This window comes from Aedes aegypti, chromosome 1 (genome assembly GCF_002204515.2).
Source record: "Aedes aegypti strain LVP_AGWG chromosome 1, AaegL5.0 Primary Assembly, whole genome shotgun sequence".
In the NCBI taxonomy this organism is placed as follows: Eukaryota; Metazoa; Arthropoda; class Insecta; order Diptera; family Culicidae; genus Aedes; species Aedes aegypti.
In genome coordinates this window covers 239,237,725-239,254,029 of record NC_035107.1, presented here as the reverse complement: position 1 = coordinate 239,254,029, position 16,305 = coordinate 239,237,725, and the positions used below count along the sequence as shown (strand labels likewise).

The following is a 16,305-nucleotide window of genomic DNA, read 5'->3' as shown; positions in this document are numbered from 1 at the left end:
ATCCATATTGTGGGACATGTCAGTTTTCGTACCAAAACTAGTTATGCGACGGCTCAATCTTCATGATTTTGAATACCTGTGACTCTTCTAGTTCAATTGAGTAGTGTTTGATCCTTCGACCTTGACGCTTGCTCCTGCGGGGGCGAGCGATGAGGGCAGGATCGAACATGTCGCGCGTCGGTTGTGAAGTAGTGAAAAAGTGATCGATTCGTTAGTAGTGTTTGATCCTTCGACTTTGACGCTTGCTCCTGCGGGGGCGACCGATGAGGGCAGGATCAAACATGTCACGCGTCGGTAGCAAAGTAGTGAAAAAGTGAACGGTTCGTTACTAGTGTTTGATCCTTCGACCTTGACGCTTGCTCCTGCGGGGGCGGGCGATGAGGGCAGGATCAAATTTGTCGCGCGTCGTTCGCTTAGAGAAGTGAAAAAGCGTCGCGGATCGTTAGTAGTGTTTGCTTTTCGCTTGCTCATGCGTGGGCGAGTGACGAACACTTGTTCGGCGTACAATACGATTATCGAATTATTTCGCGAATCCGGTTAGGCGTGATTATATCATAGATCGCATCACCAAACATTGGTGACTCCCAGATCTCTACCATATCCCACTAACCCAATATCCTTTCCATGACAACCGTGGAGATGCAGAGGTGATCTCGGTCTCTAGTAACAACGGTAGTCACACTAACATTCCATCCCTTCCCCGATGACCGTAAGGACGTGGCCGGCGCCGTTATTGACTTTCAAATTTGAGCTCTCGATTTGTGCACATTGAAGAATGGTTCTTTTTGCCCATCGAAATAACCCAGGAATGGCCACCGGAAATACCCATATTGTGGGGCATATCAGTTTTTGTACCAAAACTAGCCATGCGACGGCTCAATATTCATGATTTTGAATACCTGTGACTTTGGAAGTTAAATTATCAATGAATGACCACTTTGGTTCTTCTGGCCCAGCAAAATAACCCATGAATGACCACTGGAAATCCCCGTATTGTGGGACATTTCAGTTTTTGTAAAAACTAGGCATGCGACGGCTCAATTTGCATGGTTGAATACCTGTGAATTTGCTAGTTCAATTTTTGATGAATGATCACTCCGGCTCGTTGTTACCACGAAAAACATATGTTCGTGATTTTGTCGGAATCCTGTTCAGGATTCTGACAAAATCTTATTCAGGATTCTGTTGAAATCCTCTAAAGGATTCCTACAGAATCCTGTTTGAGATTCGTCCAGAATCCCGTTCGGGATTCGAACAGATTCTGGTTCAGGATTCTGTCGGAATCTTAAACAGGATTTTTTCGGAATCCTGAACAGGATTCTGTCGAAATCCTGAACAGCATTTTGTCGTAATCCTGAGCCTGGTGAATTCAGGAAATTCATTTGCTACAGATTCTTGGAACCCCACTTCATTTTGGATTTGGGAAACTCATCATTCACGAACTATCGAAGTCCTCTCCAGCCGATTAAAATAGTTCTACTCCGGTAGATTGATAAAATATTGCTGCTGCTCCAAAGATTCTTGATCTAAAAGATTTAATGAATCTCTGTTTGTTGTATTCAAAACATTTGGCTACGATGAATTCTAGGAATACTGTTCCACAGTTTAAGAAAATCTCAATTTCTTAGATTCGCGGAATCCCGAACCCAGGTATCTATAGAGGCCTAGGCTCTGAAGCATTTGAACCAAATTCCGAAGATTTCAGGAAAACTCTTTCAGATAAATATGTGAGAAAACAATTCCAGTCGATGAATGGATAGTGAATTCACTCAGTGTATTCAGGGAATTGAGCTTGAGCTTGATTGGCCGCCCGTGGATGCTACTCCAGTATCGCCAGATCAATTGCACTTACACAAGGAACCAACCGAATGACTGCTTGGGACTAACAGGTATCCTCAGTGTATAAGTGCTGGTGATCTTCTATTTTTAGCGACAATGGTGCCTGCCACGTCAGAATGCAGACCAATGTGGGGAAGGGGGAGGAATTGATGATGCATTATACTGGCTCCCACGTAGACCGTATATACCACTGCATCTAAGCCAGTTCATGCGGGAGTGTATGGATTGGGGGAAAGGCATGGCAGAGAGGTTTGCTTTTGTGGCTAGCAGACTGCCTATGTATCAGGCTTAAGGAAAGGCATGCGAGTGGAAGAATGGAAGCGTTAGGGAAACGGTTTCTTGTCCGTCTCGGGTTCTAGCGTTTGCTATGAACGAAGCGGGTGCTAGCGTTTGCTAGAAGCAAATGAGAGATATACAACTACAAAGTACGAGGAGAGGGACGAGCCTGGGATTGAACCCATGACCTTCTGCTTATGAAGCAGAAGCGGTAGCATTCAGACCACCAACCCCGTCACACTCAGTGTATTCAGATAATTTGTCAGATTCTCGGTATAAATTGCGTATACGGGGTTCTGTCATTTCAGGTTTGACTTTCATTGATCTTAATTCTTCTCACTGTGCTTGGCAAGACACAGAACGAATGTCGTTCTTCCTTGTTTTTGTTTGAAGTCAGACATAATTCATCAACGATACTGAACTAATGTTGACGAACAAAAACGTTGCGTTGGTAAACATCTACACAATCAAATAAACATCGACATGGGATTTTTCAACGCTATCAGCATCAATCCTTGAAGAAATTCCCGCTTCAATTTGTTTTTGCAAACGTGCCCGACTATCGAAGGCAGGATTGCAACCACAGTTGCATTCCTCATTTCGTCGCGATAGGCTTACTTCAGCAGCAGAATGAATTTTCTAACCGGACTGATCATTTCTACCGGTTTGGTAATACTCCGGTTGAACGTCCTCTCCGCCTCCTACCAATGCGGCACCAGGAAGCACGGCTTCTTACCACTGCTGTACCGCGGCTGGAAGGTGGAAGAAGGTCAGTGGCCTTGGCACGTAGCTATTTTCTTCAAACAGCCCCTTGAAACCCTCAAGTACCAATGCGGAGGGAGTCTTCTAAGCGAGAAGCATATCCTGACGGCTGGACACTGCGTTGTTAACCGGAAAACGAGTGCCCCGCGACCGAAGGAGATTTTCGAGCTGCACCTTGGACAGCACAATCTCTCGGAGGTCACCGATCTTGTGCAGATTCGGGACGTCAGCAAGGTGCACGTCCATCCGGAGTATTCTACCTTGAGGAACGACATAGCGATGCTGGTGATGCGGCTGGCCGTAGCTTACACGGATTACGTCATACCGATCTGTATCGATCAGAAAGTCGACCGCGACTTGAGGAACCTTGAAGGTGATCGCGGATGGATTACGGGATGGGGTGTGACAGAGTCAGGCAACGTTTCGGATGTTCTTTGGACTGCGTCGCTGTCGGTGGTGAGTTATCTGAGCTGCACCAAGAACGATCCGGTTTTGTTTGGGAACCTGCTGAATGAGACTGTGTTCTGCGCTGGCGATTTGAATGGTGATTATTAGGTGACTCAGATTGTTGGTAAATATTTCTAATGATGGTCATTTGCTTGACAGGAACGAGTCCAGGGCCGGGTGATAGTGGCGGTGGAATGTACTTCTACGATGGCGATCGTTGGGTTCTCAGGGGCGTGGTCTCTTTTGCGAAGGTAGACCCCGTAACCAAGCAGGTTGACACCTCCAAATATGCAGTATTTGCCAATGTGCAGCGGTTTCTGACGTGGATCCAGTGGGTCTTGACGGAGGACGAACCTCAAACAGTACGGAGACCTAAGCGAATCAGCGAAACTGGTACGAGCTTATTCGATTGGCGCTCAGAATATCCAAATCCACTCTTAACTTTGAATTTCAGAATGTGAAAAATTCAGACAGTTTGTCTCCAAACGAAAATCCGGTGATTGCACCAATTCGCGACATCCCCATTCAGTGGGTTGCACTCAATTTGCAAAAACTTATCAGCCATTAACGAATACCTTCCTCAGATTTTAATTTCCTACTCGAATGCAGATCCCCATCTGTCAAAATGCAATGGTGCCCTTGTAAGTGAACATTTCGCCATTACAACATGTCTTTGTACAAGGTATCCAACCATTCAATCCCATGCGCCACATATGACTGAAACAGTTCATCTAGTTTTAGTACCCCGGCCCAGGTGCTGATCAATGGATACGGCAGTGTAGATATTGCGGAGGTCACGTGTTATCCAGAGTATTCGGATAGCCCTAAGATCCACGATTTGGCTCTGGTCAAAATGGTGAAACCTGTGCAGCTTGCCAGCAATGTGATACCAGCCTGTTTGGCAAGTAACTGGACCGAGAATTTGTACGACACACTTGTACAAACCGGAGTCGGCTTCAACAGGACTACAGGCAAGTCGATGGTTTGCAATGCCCTTAGATATAGAGTAAACCGATACCATCTACCATCCTCAGGTGCACGGCAGATCTTCGAAACGGACGAAAATGAAGTCATTACCGAGAAACGGTGCTTTAAGATATTCGACCTGGAGCATGTGAACGTAACTCGACCCGGGGAGTTGTGTGTGATCAACATCGACCCTTTGCGAATTGGTCTCGGTGGAATACTGGGTTCACCTTTGCAGTCACAGAATGTTCGAACCTGCATGTCGACCTTGGTGGGGCTGTTGGACTTTGCCATACTAAATCCCAAGTGGCCCAAGCATAAGCCCTGGGTGGATGGTTATGTTCGTATTTCCTACTATCTGGATTGGATCGAGGAGGTGGTTTGGGGAGCGGCGAAACAAGCGAGGCCTGATGGACCTAGCATTGTAAATTCTTTGACGGAGAAGACAGACGAGCCGACTGTGAGTCCAACTACAAATGAGCCTATTAATTATGATTTTGTGTTTCCTGATCAATTTGCCTGGTTGATGGCCAACAGGTTTACGTGAGGTAATCGAATAATAATATTAAACTGCTAAAACAGTGGATCTCTTTTATGCATGTTTTCAACGGAACTTCTGGCCCTTCACATGCTGTTAAGATATTCCTTCACAGATTCCTCTTGTGTGAACTTAAATAATGTTTCCAGTGATCCCCTCAGAAATACATTCAATGTCTTCTTCATTGACCTCTTATAGTTTCTCTCAAGATTCAATCAACAATTGTTTCATGAATACTACTTCGAATTGCTTTCTCAGTCTGGCAGTCTAAAGTGGATGTTTCTTATGATGTTTTTTGAACTGTTTCAAGGGGCTTAAGTTTTATCAGCTCCCGTTGTAAGATGTTTAAGGGTATTTCAGCAAGCTATATTTTGTGATTACCTACAGTGAACTACAGGTCTTCTCTGCAGCATCCAGAGGTGGAAGCATGCATAGCTCTCTTATTGAAGCTAATGGTATCCTGTGGCAGCATCCAGTGATAACCTTTGGGAGCTTTTTTTGAGTAAAGATTCCAGAGTTCTGCTGAAGGAGTATTTCCGGAGATCTTCTAGAAGTGTGCAGAGATATGCTATTAAAGTGTCCACAGCTTTCCTCTGGAAGTATCCAGAGGATTCCTCTGGAAATGTGTAAATCATCCGTCTGGAAGTGTCCAGAGGTTTAATTTGGAAGTGTCTGAAGGTTTTCTTTAGAGATTCAGAGATTCATTATCCTCTGGAAGTGACCACAAGATTCCTCCGGAAGTGTCCAGAAGATTTCACTGGAAGCGTCCAGAGGTTTTTTCTGGAAGTGCTCAAATGTTTCCCCTGGAACTGTCCATAGTTTTCCATCTTGAAGTGGCCAAAAGTTTACTCTGAAAGTGTTTAGAAGTTTCCTCAGGAATTGTCCAGGGGTTTCCTCTGGAAGTGTCCAGAGATCCCCCTAGAAGTGTCCAGAGGTCTCCTCTGGAAGTGTTCAGATGTCTCTTCTGAAAGTGTCCAGATGTCTCCTCTGGAAGTGTTTAGTCTAGAAGAGTCCAGAGGTGTCTGGTAGTGTCATGAGATCTCCTGTGGAAGTGTCCAGAGATCTCCTTTGGAAGTGTCCAGAGTTTTCCTCTGGAAGTGTCCAGATGTCTCTTCTGGAAGTGTCCAGAGGTTTTCTCTGGAAGTGTCCAGAGGTTTTCTCTGGAAGTGTCCAGAGGTCCCCTCTGGAAGTGTGTAGAGGTCTCCACTTGATGTGTCCAAAGGTCCCCTCTGTAAGTGTCCAAAGGTCCCCTGTGTAAGTGTCCAGAGACCTTCTCTAGAAGTGTCCAATGGTATCCTCTGGAAGTGTCCATAAGTCTCGTCTGAAAGTGTTCAGAGGTCTCCTCTGGAAGTATCGAGAGGTCTCCTCTGGAAGTGTCTAGAAGTCTCCTCTGGAAGTATCCAGAGTTCTCCTCTGGAAGTGTCCAGAGGTCTGCTCTGAAAGTGTCCAGAAGTCTCCTCTGGAAGTGTCCAGAGATCTCCTCTGGAAGTGTAAAGAGGCGTTTCTGCAAGTGTTCAGAGGGCTCCTCCTTAGGTATCCTGAGGCTTTTTTCTGGAAAACCTGTGGCCTACTCTGGAATTGTACGGAGGTCTCCTGTGGATGATTCCGGAGTCCAGAAGCCTCCTCTGGAAGTGCACAGATGCCTCCTCCTTAAGTATCCTGAGGCTTTTTTCTGGAAAACCTGTGGCCTACTCTGGAATTGTACGGAGGTCTCCTGTGGATGATTCCGGAGTTATCCTCTGGAAGTGTCCGGAGGTCTTCACTGGAAGTGTCCAGAGGTCTCGTCTGGCAGTTTCCAGAGATGTGATCTGGAAATGTCCAAAGATCTCGTCAGGAAGTGTCCAGAAGCCTCCTTTGAAAGTGTGCAGAGATCTCCGCTGGAAGTATTCAGAGGTGCTCTCTGGAAGTATCCTGAGGCCTTCTCTGGAATTATCCGGAGGTCTCCTTTAGAAGATTCCAGAGTTATCCATTGTGACTGTGGTGAAATATTTGACGATATAGAACACGTTGTTTGGGTTTGTTCTAAATATGAATTAAAAATACTAGAATTGATTGATTCCCTTCCTGTTTTATGGAAACCACCCAACGCAACAGTCCGCGATGCTCTGTTTTCTCGCAATCCATATTTCCTAAATCCTATATATAAATTTCTAAAAGCTATTGACTTTCCTATCTAGCTAAATATGTAATCTTTGTCTTTAACAGTGAATTACTATTACCTGCGACTTGAGTGATTGACGGATGTCTTAAGCCACATATCAAACCGATTCCGTTTCCTCAAATTTTCCTCAAGCCACCATTTTGAACTGCACGACGCCTCCAATAATACCATTGAGCTGATCATCACCATCTCATCTGAGCAACTTCACAAATCCATTGAGAAGATGGAGTGACAAGAGAACCGTCCTACGATGCATCCCAAGCCCCGAGTTTAGAACTTCTAACTTGTCGTGAAAGTATGACAAGATGTAGAAGCTAAACAAAATTAATACAAACATTGTATATAATGTTATTGAATTGGCCCCTAATACTTTATGGTAAGGGCCTAAATAAAGATAGGTTTGAGGGTTTTATGCCTATAGGAGAAGAGATTTTTTTTTCACTCCTACAGGCTTTCCCTCATTCCAAAAAAAAAGAGTTATCCTCTGGAAGTGTCCGGAGGTCTCCTCTGGAAGCGTCCAGAGGTCTCGTTTGTCAGTTTCCAGAGATGTGATCTGGAAATGTCCAAAGAACTCGTCTGGAAGCGTCTAGACGTCTCATCTGAAAGTGTCCAGAGGTCTTCTTTGGAAGTGTCCAGAGTTCTCCTCTGAAAGTGTCCAGAGTTTCCCTCTGAAAGCGTCCAGATGTCTCCTCTGGAAGCGTCCAGAGGTCTCCTCTAGAAGCGTCCGGAAATCTTCGCAGAAAGTGTTTAGAGGAATCCTCTGGAAGTGGTCAGAGATAACCTCTGGACGCGTCCAGAGATATTAAGAGCTCACCGCTGTAAGTGTCCAGAGGGCTCCTCTGGAAGTATACAGAGGTCTCCTCTGGAAGTGTCCAGAGGTTTACTCTGGAAGTGTTCAGAGGTCTTCTCTGGAAGTGTCCAGTGGTCTTATCTGGAAGTATCCAAAGGTCTTCTCTGAAAGTGTCCAGAAGTCTCCTTTGTAAGTGTCCATAGGTCTCCTCTGGAAGTGTCCAGAGGTCTCCTCTGGAAGTGTCCAGAGGTCTCCTCTTGAAGTATACAGAGATCTTCTCTGAAAGTGTCCAGAGGAATCCTCTGAAAGTGTCCAGAGGAATCCTCTGAAAGTGTCCAGAGGTCTCCTCTAGAAGCGTCCAGAGGTCTCCACTGGAAGCGTCCAGAGCTCACCGCTGAAAGTGTCCAGAGGTCTCCTCTGGAAGCGTCTAGAGGTCTCCTGTGGAAGTGTCCAGTAGTCTTCGCGGGAAGTGTTCAGAGGTCTCCTCTGGAAGTGTTCAGAGGTCTCCTCTGGAAGCGTCCAGAGGTCTTCACTCTATTAGATTGTTTTATGCACTGATAAAAAAGAAACTTTTTTTTGGTAAAATTAAAATGAAGTAACTCTCAGGTCATAATTGCTGACAAAGCTGTTAGATATTTTTTTTTGATGTGATGTTGAGCATAGAAAGTGTAAAAATCATCCTTCAATAAAATAAAAATTCTCAGATGCATGATTTTTATTCAGTTAAAACTTGCAAATTACAATACATTACACATTCCATTTAAATTTGATCAATTTCATCTTGAAAAATCTTGCAGATTTCCTCTGAATGCAAGTTGCTCCATACATGTATTCTTAGCATGTACTCAGATTTTTCTGCACTGCTTGCTAGAATTGCATCCATCGGAAATCAATTTCGCACCACCTGAATCGGACACCAAGAACGCGATGACGTGACGCGGCAACGTGTTTTTTTTTCGTGAAAAGCACCAATGCTCCCGATTGGGGAGGAAAAACTTTTTCTATGCTGTTCGCACATCTCTGGACCCCGCGCGTTCAGATCAGTATACACTGCAGCAGTCGCAAAACTTCCCTCCCCAGAGCGACGTCGAAGCGAAGTGCAGTAATATGCACTCGATTGTATTGCGCTCTCACTCAACTCACGAAATTAAGCAAGACAAACTTGTTCCGGAAAATAACTCATGTTGTCCTGGGGGGGATTGGAGATTTGGAGGAATGAGGAACGGTGACGGCTGTTGGTTGTGAAGTTTCCGATTACTTGCACCGCCGGAACCAGAAACAACTCGAGCGACGAGAAAGAGATATACGAGCGCAGCAGCAACGTCGAGGTGCTGCGGAACAAATGGGCAACCATCCGGCAACTCGGGCAGCAGTCGTCGTCGTTGTAGAGTTGTTCGTACCAAGAGTGTCCAATTGGGAGCAGAAGAGTTTTCCCACGCGTGGCCCCAAGGTGTTGGATTTGAGCTTATGCACATCCGTCGTCGTCTTCATCAGGATTTGGGTGTGTTTTACATGTTTGCTCAGGGATGAAGGCGGAGGACTGATTATTTTTTTTTAGGATTTTTGATAATATTTTGATTCACCTGGAAGTTTCAGAAAGTCTCCTTTCTATGTTTTCAGATAGCTCAACTGAATGTTTTCAGAATCTATTCTGGAAATTTCTAAAGAGCTTTTCTGGAAGTTTTCAGAGGTCCTTTGGGGGAATTTTCACAGATCTTTTCTGGAAAGCATAAGAAGTCTCTTCTAGATGAATCCAGTGATGTTTTCCAGAAGTATTCATAGATTTCGTCTGGAAGTTTCTGTAGGTCTCCCCTGAAAGTTTCCAGAGGTCTGCTATGGAAGTGTCCAGAGGCTCCTTCTGGGAGTGTCTGGACGTTTGCAATGGTCTGCTCTAGAAGTATACAGAGGATGCCTCTGTAAATGTTTAGTGGATTCCTCTGGAAGTGTCCAAAGGTATCCTTTGCAAAATTCCAGAAGTCTCCTTTAGAAGTGTCTTTCCACAGTATTATTCAGGGAGTATTCAGAGATCTCCTTTATAAGTGTCCAAAAGTTCTCTAGGAGTGTCCAGAGATCTTCTTTGAAGGTGTCTAGAGATCTGCTCTGGAAGTATCCAGAGTCCCATCCGCAGTGATCCTGCTCTGAACTTATCAGGAAACGCCAACATAGTTGTTCATCTGCTTCCCGGCACAACTCGCTGAAACAACTTCCGTCTTCTGGATCTAGAGCAGGCTGCGGAATTTCTTGTTCACTTGGACGCCACTGTTTTGTAGGATCCAAATTTCTGCCGCACTCTTTCGCCACTCGTACTTGTCGAAGTCTTTCGTCTTCCACTTTCGATCTACATTCCTCCTATGCATGACTGTGCAGCTGTCCTGAGCACTGCAGTAGTGGAATGCCTGATTGACTATCGGTGTATTATTCGCTAGCTCTACAGTTCCTGATGTTCTTGGTTGTATGGCAACAGATTGCAGAAGGATTCGTCGATGATGGATTCCTGATCGTATTTACGAAATGTGCTAGCGAGCCTGTCGTTGCACAGCTTCAAATTGAGCTTCGCTGAAGATTTAATCAGACTGTTCCCTCTAGCAATGGTAAGTATGCTACTTATGTCCACGTCTCGCCATAGGTTTCAACCGATGATTACCGGCTTTCGACCGCATTAGCGTTCGACTACTTCTCCGATAATCCCATTGCTAGAGTTTTCATTATCCCTGCTCTGTCTGCTACGCAATTTCTGTTATCTGTAAGAACACGATACGAAGGTTTCATCTGGAAGTATCAAGAGGTTTCTTCTGCAGTTTCTTCTGGTTCTCTGGAAGTATCCAGAGGTCTTCTCTGGAAGTATTAAGAGGTCTCCTCTGGAAGTTTCCAGAGGTCTCCTCTGGAAGTATCCAGAGATATCCTCTGGAAGTATCAAGAGGTCTCCTTTGGAAGTTACCAGAGGCCTCCTCTGGAAGTATCCAGAGATTTCCTTTGGAAGTATCCAGAGGTCTCCTCTGGAAGTATCCAGAGGTCCCCTTTTTTATTTACAGTAGGGTACAGAAAAGCTTCAAAAGCCTGGCCTGTTGAGGGTTGGCACGGTGTAGGGACTCACGTTAGGCGTGCTAAACCACTAAAAAAACTTTCCCTACTTCTCCTGTGCCTCGATCCTTCGCTGTTGGAGCTTAATGTCGCCAAAAACGCTGATCAATACGACATTTCTACGGTGTTTCTGTGACTACTCGTTTTGCCCAGAGTAGTCCCCGGCGCACAGTGCAGCGTCCCTTGGACAAAATTAAAAAAAATCAACTATTTTATTGCACCAAATCAAGTATGCTACTTCGTTTGCATATATTTGATATGTGTTAAATGAGTAGCGAAGCATCGTGAACTCAATTATTTATGAGATCAGACCAACCCAAGTTGTTGAAAATTTTGATTGAATGGTGTGGATTCTGAAAATTTGACCGAATTACAATTTATCTTTTGTAGCGATTTATGATGTTCTATGATATTTTCCTGAGTAATAATCGAAATGGTAAGCATCAAACTAAAAAAAGTCTAGACATAACAATATAAATAATTGTGATTTTTTCCATACAGGAATTTTGTGAGATCTAAAGCTCCCATATAATTTCTTTTTCACATAGAACAAAATAACTAGCAAAACTTCAAACAGCTTAAACAAAAAATCACCTCAAAACACCTCTCTGATTTTTGCATCAGTTCTTATTTAGGATGCCTTTTAAACACTGACAAGGATTCCAGCTGCTCCCGTCTGCTCTTTCGATTGCAATCTTCGATTTTGTGGGTGATGGTCTTGCGATAAATAAGGACTGTTCATTTTATAAAGTGGACACTTTGTTTATGCTATATCTTTTTTATTTATTGATAAAATCGTAATCGGTTTTCTGTGTATCGTTGACCTATTATTCTAAAATGCTATGAAAATATAAAATATTTGAAAATGCTTTTGGTTAAGAGCTAAATAGTTTTTCCAAAAACTCTTAAAAAAAGCTGTCCGTCAAAGTTTAACATTATTTTTCGCAAAACAAAAATCCTTATTTTTATGAACAAATTGTATGTTTGTATCCTTTACTATTCTACTAAAGGTAAAGCTTTAAAAATATCAATTACATTCCACCATTCTATGACATTAGGTAACTTTAGTGATTTACCCATTTATGGCCAAATTTGCTGATACACCATCCTTTCACTCCCAGCAAAAGAGAAAAGTAAAAAGCGTGTTCAAAACTAGTTTGGATTACTAAAGAAACTATATTAGTATAAACGAAAGCTAAATCGTGAGAATTTTTATTATCACAACATTGTACAATACTAGTCGAACGATGTGCAAAAAACCGATTGAAATTTCATTGATTAATAAGAAAGATACAGCATGCACAAGGTGTCCACTTTATAAAATGAACAGTCCTTAACCAGGATTTTTGAACACGCGTGCAATGCTGATCTATTGAAACACAATAAGCACCTGCTTATCTTCCTATGCAGTTTGTACAAGGGCGGAGGAAGCACTTTTCATTATAGATGCAGTGAACGTCTTCTTTTTGGCGTTACGTTCCAACTGGAACAGAGTCTGCTCTTCAACTTAGTGTTTCCACTGTTACTAATTGAGAGCTTTTGTGCCAATTGATCACTTCTGTATTGTTAGCACTTTTTGTTACAAATATTTTAGAACTTCTTCCTTTTAGCGTTACGTTTAAATTGGAACAGAGCCTATTTCTCAGCTTAGTATTCTCCACAGTAATAAATCGAGAGCCTTTTTTTTTGCCAATTGATCATTTTTGTATAATCATGCATTTTTAAAGGAAATTTTCAACTCGGAAAATTCCTCAACTGGTGAGATTAGAACCCACGGCCCTGAGCATGGTATTGCTGAATAGTTTTGTTAAATGGTTAAAGTTTTGGATTTGTCTGTAATAACCTGCATTGCTCTGCTTTGAATTTGTGCGGAGAAAATTTACTTTCTTCTCATTTGGGTTCACTCACATATTTCATAAGGCCGAAAATGTCATTATTGAGACCCCCGCACTTCTTTGTTAGATCAACTGCTTTTATTGTTTGATTAACATCGCTCACAGGTTGGAGAGAGCTTACATTTACATTTATAAGAGTTTACATTTTGTTTAATATAGACATAAATATTTGGTTTTAACAGTTACAAGAATTTAATGGAATATATGCTACATACTTTGATTCTAGAATTTCTGGAAAACAAAAAAAAATGTGACGGAACATCGTCAAATGCAATGTCAAGAAATTGCTTTGATTCATTCGCTTAAGAATACCTCTTGATATAATTTTTTTTTTACAAAAGTTATTTTATCTGTGATAATTTGGAAAATAAATTATGATCATTTGGCGTTTACGCCACTCATGGGATCAATAAATTGCGAGTAATTTTTGCATAAATAAAATTTAGCCATCTCTAAAAATGTTTAGAAGAGATCACATCTTTATTAAACCAAATATACAAAATTGGCGCTTATGGCACTTATGCGATTACGTTTATCACATAGGTCAATCATGTCAATTATAGCCCATATGATTCCTGACACACCATTGAGCTAAAACGCCTATAACGGATGTTATGATTTTTGTCCCGAGGTCCTATACATTCTAAGCACTGTGCGGCGGTGGATCTATCCTACTTCGACGAAGATTTCCCAAAGTGTAGATCGTCAGCCTGCCGAGGATGACCTCCAGAAGTTTGCCAAGAGTATCCAGCAAGCATATTGATTTATACGGTCTCCTCTGGAAGTGTCCAAAGGTCTTCTCTGGAAGTATCCAGAGGCCTTCTCCAAAAGTATTCATAGGTCTCCTCTGGAAGTATGCAGCGGTTTCCTCTGGAAGTATCCAGAGGTCTTCTCTGGAAGTATCTAGAGGCCTCATCTGGAAGTATCCTAAGGCATCCTCTGGAAGTATCCTATCCCTGTATCTAGCGGCCTCCTCTTGAAGTCTCTAGAGGCCTTCTCTGGAGGTATCCGGTGGTCTACTCTGAAAGTATCCATACATCTCCGCTTGAAGTATCCAGAGGTCTCCTCTGGAAATATCCAGAGATTTTTTCTGGCAGTTTCCAGAGGCCTCCTCTAGAAGTATCCAGAGGCCTCGTCTAGAAGTATCTAGAGGTCTCCTTTGGAAGTATCCAGAGTTCTCGTCTGGAAGTATCCAGAGGTCTACTCTGGAAGTATCCACTGGTTTCCTCTGGAAGTATCTAGAGATATCCTCTTGAAGTATCCATAGGTCTCCTCTGGAAATATCCAGAGATCATTTCTGAAAGTTTCCCGAGTTCTCCTCTGGAAATATCAAGAGACCTCGTCTGGAAGTACCCAGAGATCTCCTCTGGAAGTATCCCGAGATCTCCTCTTGAAATATCCAGAGGCCTCCTCTAGAAGTATCCAGAGGCCTCGTCTGGAAGTATCTAGCGGCCTCCTCTTGAAGTATCCAGAGACCTCCTCAGATATCCAGGGGCCTCCTCTGGAAGTATCTAGAGGTTTGCTCTAGAAATATCCAGAGGCCTCCTCTGAAAGTATCTAGCGGCCTCCACTTGAAGTATCCAGAGACCTCCTCTGGAAGTGAGCAAAGATGTCTTCTGGAAGTATTCAGAGGTTTCCTCTAGAAGTATCCAGAGGCCTCCTCTGTAAGTTTCTAGAGGTCTCTTCTGGAAGTATCCAGAGGTCTGTTCTGTAAATATTCATAGGTCTCCTCTGAAAGTATCCGGTGGTCTCCTCTGGAAGTATAGAGAGGCTTCCTGTGGCAGTTTCAAGAGATCTCTTCTGGAGGTATCTAGCGGTCTGCTCTACAAATATCCAGGGGCCTCCTCTGGAAGTATCTAGAGGTTTGCTCTAGAAATATCCAGAGGCCTCCTCTGAAAGTATCTAGCGGCCTCCTCTTGAAGTATCCAGAGGCCTCCTCTGTAAGTGTCTAGAGGTCTCTTCTGGAAGTATCCAGAGGTCTGTTCTGTAAATATTCATAGGTCTCCTCTGAAAGTGTTCAGAGGTCTCCTCTGGAAGTATCTTGAGGTTTCTTCTGAAGGCATTTAGAGGTCTCCTCTGAAAGTTTCCAGAGACTTTAGTCCTTCTTGGATGTTTTCCTATATGAAAAAAAAAATATGTTCTGAGATCTTGGAAGCTAGTTGAGGTAGTCATTTTAAAAATTCCCTTAAATCTTAAATTTCTTCACCCGCTTTCGTTCTCTTCATCCCTGCCAGTTGGCAGCCATATTTGTGCATTCGCATTTTGCAACCCGAAACTCGGCACCGGCACACATTCTGGACATGGACTCCTGGTGAACGGACTCGCATATCCCACTTCCTCACCATATCTGCCACTCAGCTGCCATGGGGCACGCTAATTGAAATGTAATGGAGTTTCTTCGAGTTTCTGCACTATAACCGTCGTCGCCGTCGTCATCCGAGTTTTGCACAACCTCCACCCGTTTCCTTTCCGAACATTTCGACGACGGGAAAAATAGTGTTCGTGCATCAGTGCATCGCATTTGTTGCTGCCATAGTTTGCATTGCGTTTCCGCTCTCTGGATGCAGATCAGTGCATGCACATTAGGGTGCGGCTTATTTTCGAAAGTTTGGGCCTTCCTTAGAGTCCGCGGCTACAAAGCAAAAGCAAGGCTTTGCTTTGAAGGTATCTGGGTTCGATTCCCGGTCGGTTTACGATCTTTTCATAAAGCAAATTTCTTTGAATTCCCTTGGCATAGAGTGTCATCGTACCTGCTACACGATGCGAAAATGACAACTTCAGCAAAGAAAGCTCTCAGTGAATAACTGTGCTCGTTGAACACTAAGCTGAGAAGCAGGCTCTGTCCCATTCTGGACGAAATGTCAAGAAGATGAAGATTCGTTAGATATTTTCGTTAGTTCTAAAAAACAATAATTTAATTTAAATCATATAAATAGACAAACCTAAAACTTTCTCGGGGATACGACTGTGATGATTATGTTGTAGGTTATGGCCTTCAGTCTATTATGCTCAAAAACGGATTTTACGTTTTCATCCGACGTTTCGGACACATTTATTGTGCCTTTTTCAAGGAGTTAACTGTGTTCCGTTTTCTCGTTAACATGCCCACAGCATAGGCAGCATAAGTCAACATACAGAATTTTGCCCGTTCTGGTCTTAACACGGGCGTAGAATCCGAAAAACGATCCGGGTCGCAGAACTACGATAAAGTTGCCTGTTTATCGCCACTATAAGAATAAAAGTGGCGATAAACAGCCAACTTTATCGTAGTTCTGCGACCCGGATCGTTTTTCGGATTCTACGCCCGCGTTAAGACCAGAACGGGCAAAATTCTGTATGTTGACTTATGCTGCCTATGCTGTGGGCATGTTAACGAGAAAACGGAACACAGTTAACTCCTTGAAAAAGGCACAATAAATGTGTCCGAAACGTCGGATGAAAACGTAAAATCCGTTTTTGAGCATAATAGACTGAAGGCCATAACCTACAACGAAACCTAAAACTTCAAGCCAACATAACTATAGTTTATAGATGGTGCTTAAGAATTTGA

The 16,305-nt window shown here is 43.3% G+C and overlaps 2 protein-coding genes across 7 annotated transcripts in view; both read left to right on the top strand.

Annotated features, from left to right (window-relative positions):
* The window catches only part of LOC110674038 (cadherin-87A), an 869,996-nt gene that overhangs the window by 357,472 nt on the left and 496,219 nt on the right, over positions 1-16,305 (top strand). The window lies entirely within an intron of this gene.
* On the top strand, positions 2,131-6,262 carry LOC5577037 (polyserase-2). 2 transcript variants are annotated; one of them, XM_021837337.1, is made up of 6 exons: positions 2,131-3,421; positions 3,484-3,717; positions 3,779-3,852; positions 3,909-4,006; positions 4,066-4,295; positions 4,359-6,262. In XM_021837337.1, exons 1-6 carry the CDS (start codon positions 2,746-2,748, stop codon positions 4,835-4,837), a joined length of 1,791 nt encoding a protein of 596 aa, XP_021693029.1. In that variant the 5' UTR covers positions 2,131-2,745; the 3' UTR covers positions 4,838-6,262. The 2 variants fall into 2 exon arrangements, with proteins under 2 accessions (XP_021693029.1, XP_021693028.1); XM_021837336.1 differs by having other exon boundaries at positions 2,133-3,421; positions 4,060-4,295.